Genomic DNA, 9,807 nt, shown 5'->3' with positions numbered 1-9,807 from the left:
GTCAGGGATTTGTCAGCTCATCGATGGGAGCATGACTAAGGGTCCGCCAGAGGAGGCTGCTAGTTAAAACTGGGCAGGACACTGAAAGGCGTAGACAGAAGTGTGTGGCAGGGGCTTCTAGGGAACAGGAGGTTGGACAGGAGTGGGAGGAGCTGGACATGGCCCCAAGGGATCAAACTAGTTACTGGCAGGGTATGGTGCGGGGACGACGGGCAGAGGCAAATGAATGGGTTCCAAGGCCCCAGGGGTAGAGATGATGGATGCCTGAGGGTAAAGCCAGGTAAGCAAATGTGGCTAACTGGGGCTGGGCTGACCAGAGCCCTGAGAGCATGGGACTAGGACACCTCCCTTCCCCACACAAACACATGGGCCCATATACCTACACTCCCCCCTTCCCTTCAATAAAGATGTTCAGAACTACAGAGTCCTCAGCCCAGCACACTTTCCTTCCAACCCTCGTGCCAGCGTTGTCCACAGCAGAGACAGTGTATGAGTCGGAAAGTTGGCAAGAAGCTGGCACGAAGTTGAGACCTACAGGCCTGTTTACCCTTCCTCTGTGAAAGGAGGTGGCGAAGAAAGGCAAGAGAAGCAGCACTGACCCAGACAAACACCATGTTTATTTCACAAACACTGGGAAGATGGGTTGGAGGTGGAGGTGGGACACGGGTGCAAAGCTGCACACCGTCAACAGCAGCCCACTCCCCACACTGCGGATCCAGCCAGGCAGTGCCTCCAAGTCGACAGGCAGCAGAAGTGAGTGCAGGGAGGGCCCTGAACACCAAGCCCCCTGAAAGCCGAAGGGGCACAGCTCCAGCTGTCCCGGGAAAACCACAAATAAACACGAGTGGGGCACGGCCCCGCCCACACAGATCATCTAATCACCCATCTTCACTCTGGAGGTCTGCAAAAGAAGAACAGGAGAAATCAGTCAGGAACAGAGAAATAGATTAGACAATGACGAATGACAGATAATCAGACCCATGGCAGGACGGACAGACCACAACAGATGGATGACTGGACCAGGATGGACATGCTGTGACAAACACAGGGACACAGAGACAACTACAGAGTTCAACTGTGGGACAGACAAGACAGAGAGAAGTGGCATATGGACAGTGCCAGTCACCAAGAGTCAACCCAGTCAGGCGCCCACAGTCACATTCAGACACTCAGGCTGGTCCTTAATCACACACACCTCAGATGTGCTGTCCTACTGACAGCACAGTCAAATACACCAAGACGGACTGAGACAGACGCATCCCAACCTGGTCTAGACTACAAAGACACAGAGGAACAGACAAAATAACAGAACAGGAAAGAGAAGCTAAATCTTTTGTATATATACACAACAGACAAAAAAAGACAGTTGTCAGTGATACCACATTGAAGACAGAAATAAATGGAAAACTTCAAAAGGGGAAAACCAAGAGATGGGAACTAGGTGGTGGAAACTGTTTAAGAGGTTCTTATGGTTACAGGTGTAGACGGGAGCACTGTGGCTCCTCCACAAGAAGGGTGAGGCTGGGCTGGGGACAAGGAGAGAGGCTCCCCAGGGGGATTCGGCACCTGAAGGATCGCAACGATGACCCCAAAGAGGCCGATGGCACTGCCGAAGATCTCCACAATGAGAATCTTTACAAAGAGGCTGGGGTTCTGTGCATCAGCCAAGGCGGCACCACTGCCCACGATGCCCACGCACACTCCACAGAAGAGGTTAGACAGGCCCACTGTGAGGCCAGCCCCAAACATGGAGTAACCTGGAGGGATGGAAGGGGAGCACTGAGGCCAAGCCAGACACAAGGAGAGAAGAGGGCAAGGGATTCAACATGGACTAGTGGGGCCAGCCACCACCCCAACTCTACAAAGCAGGCCAAAGTAGGTGAGAGAATATCAAAATGAAGAATCTAAGCTGGGGCGCACACTGGAGGGGGAAGCAGCTGTGAAGCCCCAACTTTTTGCCTTCACACACCCACCTACCTGCATGGTAGTTTCGATGGCCAATGGCCTTGGGGTCAGTAGCACTGAAAGGCTGAGGGAAGCAGAGAAATAATCAGAAATCACCCCCTACTCCACTCCCCCTCCTCCACCATCACTAAGCAATATATAGAACACACTGGAATAGATGCCCACCCCACCTAGTCCTCCATACCTCAGCCATGTTGCTAATGACAATCGCCATGATGATGCCATAGATGGCCACAGCCTCACAGAAGATGATGCTGGTAGTGGTAGCGGGGGATTAGGGGGTGGAGAGGAGAAAGAGTTGAGAAAGAAACCAACCTTCCTCCCTGAAGAGTCTCCAGCCACCTCTCCCCCACTGACATCCGACCCCAACAGGAGGCTGGTCAGGAGCAGCACATCAGGCAGGTCAAACGCACAGGCAGCTACCAATGCAGCTGGTTCTGACAACCTTACAAGGGTCCTACACTTACCTGACCAGGTTCTTCGTCTTAATCCTGGGGGCCTTCACCCCTCCCCCAATGATGGAAGAGCCAGTGATATAGATGCCCCTGGTGGACGGATAAGAAACCAATGAGCAAAGCCCAATCCTGTGGTTGCCCCCGAGATGACTAAGAACCCAGTGACACCACTTGCTATGATTCAGCCCCTCCCCTGACCCATGACCCCAACACTCACCATGCTGCTCCAACCACAGACAGAGAGATAGCTAGACCAATGCCCAGGTTTGACCACATGAAGGGGGAAGTCTCCGTCAGGAACCTGGTGTGCAGACGGGGGAAGACAATTCAGCCCTGGTGGAGAAGTGGGCACAAAATCCACCCCCCCCCCAACACCCCCAGTCCTCAATGCTGAGACAGAACACTTCATGTTTCCCAAAGGTCCCCATCCCAGACAGCTCGGGGGTGGGGTGGGGTAGGGATCAGATCAGAGAGGGCAGGCGGCAAAGAAGCTCCTAGGGGAAACCTCTCCCTTACCATGCCACATCAAAGCGGAAGCCCAAGTCAAAAATGGTGTAGCAGATTCCTGCAGCAGTGAGAAAAACGGGGGTTAGGGACTGCTCTCTAGAGAGAAGCGCCACAACTTAGGCAAGAAGTTACTGCTCAGCTGATGGGCCACCTTCCCAAAAGGTCTGCCTACACCTAAGTCAAGGGAGAGTCCTCTGGCTGACCCCACGTAAAAGCACAGCTGCCTATACAAATTCCTCTACTCAGACCTTCATTTTCTACCACTCCCTCAGGAACATATACCCTCTGTGACACCACCTCCCAGACCCAGATCCGTCAAGGGGAGCCACCGGCAGGCCTGAATACCCTGGAGGAGGGGAGGGAGCAAGAGCTCTGGCCAGGCCCCACCAGATGCAGCCAGCCCAGTCCGAGCCGCTGTTTACCCAACACGCTGTGGGTGTGGGGGGAGAGCAAGACTACCGGGAAAAGAGGAACTGGAGCAGCCGGCTCGTGACCCAAGCAGGCCGGTCAAGAGCAAGAGAGGCACGACAGCAGGGAGCCGGGGAAGGGGGCGGCAGTGTCAGAAACGGACAAGGCCTGCGCTCGCGGTCCCCACCGAGCCCCGCCCGCGCCCCTCCCCAAGCAGCTGGAGATACGGGTCTCCTCTGTCGGGGTCAGAGGCCCGGACAGACGCGAGGCAAGTCCAGGAGCCCGGGGTGCAAAGCCCGCGCCGGGGCCCAGTATTCCCAAGACTCCGCTTCCCCGCTGGGCTCTAGCCGGGCTAGCTCGGCCCGATGCCGGCCCCGCCCGCCAGGGCCCGGCCTCACCCACGACGAGCAGGCAGGCCCAGAAGGCCACGAAGACCCCGGAGTAGAGCAGCACTAGCCCAGTCATGGCGGCAACGACGGAGGGGCTCGGGTCGGGGGCGGGGGGGGGCCGGAGCTCAAACCTCGTCCCTGCGTCCACCGTCCGCCCCGCAGTGTCACCTGACTCGCCCACGTGACGCGCCGGCGCCACGTGACCACACGCCGGGCCCGGCGCCGCTGGTCTAGAGCTTGGTGATGCCGGAAGTGCGGACGCAGAGGATTGTGGTGGTTGTAGTCTCGCGCCCCTAAGGGCCTCGGATGCCCTTCTTACTGAGTACCTCGACCCCTTGCCTGGCCGGTCAGTCTCGCGTTCGTCCAAGCTCGCTCCTTCTGCGCCCCGACACTCCGCCCTGCTGCGGCGCACCAGCCCTGCTTTCCTGCTCGCCGCCGCCCTAGCTTAGTCTCCAAGCCAGTGCTGATCTCGCAGGCCTCCCCACGACCGTCCCACACAGTTTCACGAGAGTATCCGCTCCGTCCCTGACTGAGCTCATGCTGTTTCCTCTGCCTGAAGCACGCTTCTTCGTGCTCACCCCATGGCCCAGCCAACACCTATTGGTCTTGGGATACCATTCCCCCAGGAAGGCTTCCCTAACCAGAGGCAGGGGAGTGCGCCCGCTCTGGGCTCCCCCGCCGCCCTGGCGATCCTTAATGAAACTTCAGCAAGATCATGTCAATCTCTTTGAAATACCTCGGAGGCCCCCATTTCCCTCGGAATAAAAGCCATAGTCCTTAAAATGGCCTACTAGGCCCCTACTGTTGCGGCTCCCCATGCCTCTTACCCGACTTCATCTCCTAATACTTCCCCACTAACTCCCTCCTCTGACTGTACTGGCCTCCTGGCTGTTCCTTGAACACACCAGTCACACGCTCAACGCGTTGCACTTGCACTTGTTCCCTCTGCTTCTCCAAATTATCCACGTGGTTCATTCCTAACTTCTTTCAGTCTTTGCTCACCTTCAAAAGGCCTTCTCTGACCATCCTGTTTAATATTGCAGCCCCTTCTCTTGCACTCCTTCCCAGCTTTACCATAGCCCTTATCACCATTCTGCATACTAAGTGTTCCGTGTCTATCTCCCCCACCACGAGAATGTAAGCACCATGAAAGGATTCCTGAGCTCACTGCTGGATTTCCAGTGCCTGGCACACAGTGGGTGCTCAATACATATCTGTAGAATACATGATTGGTGCCCACCTTGTCCTAGTTACCACAGTCAGTTTACAGAACTGCCTCTACTAGCAGACTGGGCAATCCCTGAGGGCAGAAATCACATCTCCCTGTTCACCTGCTTCTTCAACACGCTGGACAACGCCAATATGCCGAGATTCTCAGCAAATGTGGGGAATTAAGAGGTGAGTCATTTCATTTCACCCCTCTGAACCTTTAGGGTCCAGCAACTCCACTTTGCCTGAAGCACCCACAATGCTGGTTTATGCCTGTTTTAGCATGGTGTATCCTTTGCCCAAATGTCTTTTTCACCTCACTTCTGATTATTTTTTTTTTCCCCTCCAAGCGATCCGGCTTAGGTAACACCCCCTCTGAGAAGCCTCTTCTGGGCTCCAGCTGCCCCTGGGGGCTTCCCTACTCATAAAGAATATTGCTTCATCATGTGGCAATTGCCTGTTTAACTGCCTCTCTTCCCAGCCACACTGTGAGGACAGGAATCCAGTCAAATACAATTCAGATCTCAACCCACAGCACCTGTGCAGGACCTGCGGTATTTGATGAATAAAAAGAAACAAGGAGAAAAATTATCTGGTTTATTCACATTTCTGTGATCTCCCTGAGAAACAAATTGGAGTCAGTGTAGACCAGCACTGCCCGACAGAACTTTTTGCAATGATGGAAATATCTTACAGCTGCACTGTCTCTCACGTGGCTATCTGAGCACTGAAATGTGATTAGTGTGATTGAGAAACTGAGTTTTTAATCTTACTTAATTCAAATTTATGTTTGAACAGCCACATGTGGCTACTGTATTGGACAGCACAGGTGCAGACCAGTGGTTCTCAACTGGGGACGCTTTTGCCCCCATAGGGGACATTTGCCAACATCTGGAGACATTTCTGGTCATCACAATTGGGGAGGGGCATGCTACCGGAACCTACTGGGCAGAAACCAGAGATGATGCTAAACATCCTACAATGCCCAGGACAGCCCCTCACAACAAATAATTATCTGGCCCAAAGTGTCAATAGTGCCAAGATTGAGAAACCGTGGTCTAAACCATTTAGCACCTGCCTTTGACAAAGGCAGACCCTCAACTGTCTTGTGCTGTTCCCAGGAGAACAGATGGCCCAGAAAGCTTCAGGGAAGACCCAAAGCTGTTTCCCCCTCTGTCAAACAACAGATATTTACTAAGCCAATATGTGCTAAGCCTTGTGCCAGTGCCAGGACAGGACAGGAAGAGCTGAATCCTATCCCCAGTGAGGGGCTGCCTCAGTGAGAGGCTCCTTCAAGGATCCTGGCAGAAGAGTGGGATTGGTGCAGGGAGCACTAAAGGTCTTAAGTCCACCTGTGGCTCTGGCCCCACATGGTATCAGCTGCTTCCCTCATCCTCGTAGGCGATGGCAATCCCTCGTCTTCCGCTCACAGCTGCCGTCACCGGCGTCTGACCCAGGCAGGGTTGCAGTCCCTGCCAGCTCCGGGAACTAAGGAATGAGGCTGCAGAGGAAGGGGATTGAGGCTGAGTGGCCTGAACATGGGGGAAGAATTCAGATGGGAGTGGAGATTTGCCACACTCACCTGCAGGGCTGCTCTCAGCCAGCTCCAGCTGGGGCCTCGGGGTTAGGGCTGAGCATCCAGGATCAGTTGATGGCTTCCAGGCAGGTGGGGGTCGGAGGTCCCCAGTAATGAGTGACACATCTGGGGTGTCCCACAGCTCCGAGTCAGGTGGAGGGAGGGGCACGTGGAAGGGAGAGCCTGGAAGGGAGGGAGGGAGAAAGCGGATCCATACTGGCCCCCAACTCCATGCCCCAAGCATTTTTAGCCTAGGCAGTGCCCCCACCACTCACCAGGCAGTAAGTCCGCGTAATGTGTGAGGTGGGGAGCCAGGCCTGGAGGTGGCCATGCAGGGTTGCAGGCAGCCTCCAGCTCACACGGTGCCAAAACAGGCCGGAAGAAGCTGCCAGAAGGCTGGGTGGCTAGGGCACCCAGAGGACAGGCCAACAGCACAAAGACATCCACCTCAGGGAAGTTGGCAAGCTTGGCAGGCGTGGGTCGCCCCAGGGCCAACACATAGCTACGCTTGCCAGCAGCCTGTGTCAGGTTCCGCAAGTGTGCCAGTGCCTCACGGTGTCGGGCCACACCCAACGTGCCCGCCAGCAGCCCCACCACACGGGCATCTCTGGCCCTCTCTACCAGATAGTGTCTACGTGCTCTTAGCCGCCAAGCCCGGGCACCTTCATCCTGAGTCCGCCCTGTGTCTGGGCAGCAGGAGGAGAAGGGCCGCCCTGGTGCCCAGCCCAAGAGCAGCCGGCTCAGGTCTGGGTCAAGGTCAGGGTCAGAGACGGCCTCAGAGCCCCCCACATAGAAGGCACCATACTCTTCCAAACACCTCCCTGGAGCCAGGGGGAAGCGGCGCCCAAAACGCTCCAGGGGCTCAGGATCTGGATTGAGGGAGCCCACTGGCAGGGGAAGAGCTGGGCTGGAGACAAGCAGGTCCAGGTACCGTGGGCGCAGAAGGGTGGCCAAGGCCTCTGGAAGAAGGAGGTGGTGTCAGGGTTGGGGTCTGGTAAAGCAGGATCCCCCTCATCCCCAGGAGACTGAATGGGACCCAAAAGCAGAGGCTGGGGTCAAGCCCATATTGAGAACTCCATGGGAGTGTACTGACATGGGGAAATTACTGGTCAGCCCACCCTTCCTGCATGCACAGGCAAAACCCTCACCCAGGGCGTGGGCACAGGCCGGCTCACTCAGCAGCACCACAGGCGCTGTGGGGTCTGGGTTCTGGGCCTCGAAGGCCTTAGCGCAGAGCTCCAAGGCCACAGATCGCTGACCAAGGACGAAGGCAATGGGCAGTGGGCGGGCAGGAGGGCTTAAGCAGGCAGGGCCAAAATGTACAAGGGCCTGAGCTCCAGCTTGCTCAGCACCCAGTACATCCACACAGCAGCTGAAGAGGAGATACCATTAGTGAGAGGGGTTCTCATCGACAAAAGCGTTGCCGTCATCAATGGAAAATGTGGTCAATGAAGAATATGACGTTATGAAAAGAAGACATCGTCACTGAGAAGAGCTAGTATCAGGAGAGGAATCGTCACCATCAGGGAGAAACACAACCATCGGGGTCAGACACTGTCATTAGAGGGGAAATGCCATGAGCCCTGGATCCCTAGACCCACCCCACCCTCTATCGTCAAGCTCCAGTTCAGACCTGCCATAGGCTGTGTCTCCCAGAATGAACACCTTCGACCCTGTGGCCTCCTCCAGTCGTGCAGCCACGGCCCCAGCATCTCCCAATAGCTGATCAGGGAACTGCAAGGCCACCTGTAAGCATAAACCATGGAGTCAGGAACAGCCTCTCCTCTTCAAGGGAAACCTTCCCGGGAGTCCCTACCTAACCTTCAAAGCCCCTCCTCCCAGAGAAGCATCTCCCCTCATTCCCATCCTCACAAAATCACCCAAGATCCCGATCCTCTGGGCGACCCATCCGCTCCTCACCCGTTGGCACCCCAGGTCGCGGACAAATCCAACGACTCGCTCCAGCTCATACACTCGGTCCAGGTCCCCAAGAGGAGTGCGCAGCCCGCCAGCGCCCGCCTCTCGCTGCAGCGCCGCCTCCGCGGGGCTGCTGAATGTAGACTCCATGAGGCACAATTTGGGTAGCGGGAGGCAGCGGGGACCTCCCTCAATCAGCTTCAGGCCCCGCGTTCTCAAAAACGGCCCTCAGAGTGTCGGAGTCGCTTGGTGGGGGGAGGAGGGGCGGGGGAGTCAGTCAGCCCGCAGCCGTTGGGCCAGGACCCGACCATTCCAAACTCCCGTTTCTCCGCTACACGTGGGCCGCCCAGGGAGATTACTTCCGGGTGTTGAGGCGGGGCTGATGGCAACTTTACCCATCTAAAACTCAGCACGGCTCTCGCCCTCCAGTCCTCGCCAAGCCGCCCACAGAGAACCAATAGTCGGCCTCCCAGCCCGAAGCCAATCGGAAGTGCCTCAGAGGAAGGCGCGGAGCCTTGTGGGTGTTGTAGTTCTCCTGGCCCGCCTCTCCGGTCGCTGGTCTTCCGGTTCACCCGCCAAGCGCCCTCAGAGACACCGACTCCCTGAAAATAACTACTCCAGTTTGAGCAGTTCCTATCCGCCTACACTGTTAAGCACTTCCCCTGCACTCTGTCAGCTGGGAGGTGATAGAGAATTAGGCATTGCATAATTTTTAAATTAGGTACCAAACTGCCTGGGTTTCAATATTGCGCTCTGCCCCTTACTAATTACTGAGGCTCTTAGTTACTCAACGTCTTTATGGCTGTTTCCTCATCTGCAGAATGGGGCTTGTAACAATAGTACTTTTAATAGGATTGCTGGGGCAAATTAATTTAGATATAAAACTTCATAAGGTAGTCCTTTGCATAGCACATGTACTGGAAGAATCCACTACTATCCTCACAGCAGTCTCAATCAAGCAAACACTGAGCACTTATTGTTCACCAGGTACTACAGAGTTTAGTCTTTGGAGTAAGAGCTGTCGCATTTTGCAGATGAGGAAACGGAGGCTCAAAGAGGCTAACTGCCTGTCTAATAAGATACAGCAAATCAGTGGCACCATCAGTATCAAACCCAGATCTGATTTCAGAAGCTGTTCTTTAGACCCCTCATTCTCCCGGGTCATATATGCTACATTCGATCATGGCAGCGGGGAGGAAGACACCTGGGTGCTATGTCGTAGGAGAAAAGGACAAAAAGTATGTGAAACATCTCCACATACCCCAGAAGTGAAAAATCAAGAGTAAGGTGAGAATGGGATGGAGGAGGGGTAAGGGAAAGGGGACAGAGTGACCTCAGGGGATGACATGAAAGGGGGACTGATGCTGGCTGGTGTGGGAAG

At 55.4% G+C, this 9,807-nt stretch overlaps 2 protein-coding genes across 4 annotated transcripts; both read right to left on the bottom strand.

Moving 5' to 3' along the window:
• Nucleotides 1–595: 595 nt before the first annotated feature.
• ATP6V0B (ATPase H+ transporting V0 subunit b) lies at nucleotides 596–3,902 on the bottom strand. The gene is made up of 8 exons (XM_059897809.1): nucleotides 3,734–3,902; nucleotides 2,937–2,985; nucleotides 2,638–2,721; nucleotides 2,433–2,510; nucleotides 2,150–2,219; nucleotides 1,978–2,029; nucleotides 1,567–1,757; nucleotides 596–901 (listed from the first exon to the last, which is right to left on the bottom strand). Exons 1-8 carry the CDS (start codon nucleotides 3,798–3,800, stop codon nucleotides 875–877), a joined length of 618 nt encoding a protein of 205 aa, XP_059753792.1. The 5' UTR covers nucleotides 3,801–3,902; the 3' UTR covers nucleotides 596–874.
• A 1,613-nt stretch (nucleotides 3,903–5,515) lies between these two features.
• Nucleotides 5,516–8,777, bottom strand: DPH2 (diphthamide biosynthesis 2). 3 transcript variants are annotated; one of them, XM_059897786.1, is made up of 6 exons: nucleotides 8,430–8,777; nucleotides 8,143–8,255; nucleotides 7,658–7,881; nucleotides 6,785–7,468; nucleotides 6,516–6,692; nucleotides 5,516–6,434 (listed from the first exon to the last, which is right to left on the bottom strand). In XM_059897786.1, exons 1-6 carry the CDS (start codon nucleotides 8,574–8,576, stop codon nucleotides 6,310–6,312), a joined length of 1,470 nt encoding a protein of 489 aa, XP_059753769.1. In that variant the 5' UTR covers nucleotides 8,577–8,777; the 3' UTR covers nucleotides 5,516–6,309. The 3 variants fall into 3 exon arrangements, with proteins under 3 accessions (XP_059753769.1, XP_059753778.1, XP_059753784.1); XM_059897795.1 differs by lacking the exon at nucleotides 7,658–7,881 and having other exon boundaries at nucleotides 8,430–8,565; XM_059897801.1 differs by lacking the exons at nucleotides 7,658–7,881; nucleotides 8,430–8,777 and adding an exon at nucleotides 7,897–8,063 and having other exon boundaries at nucleotides 8,143–8,218.
• Nucleotides 8,778–9,807: the final 1,030 nt, after the last annotated feature.

This window comes from Balaenoptera ricei, chromosome 1 (genome assembly GCF_028023285.1).
Source record: "Balaenoptera ricei isolate mBalRic1 chromosome 1, mBalRic1.hap2, whole genome shotgun sequence".
NCBI classification, from domain to species: Eukaryota; Metazoa; Chordata; class Mammalia; order Artiodactyla; family Balaenopteridae; genus Balaenoptera; species Balaenoptera ricei.
This window is presented reverse-complemented; position numbering and strand designations above follow the sequence as displayed.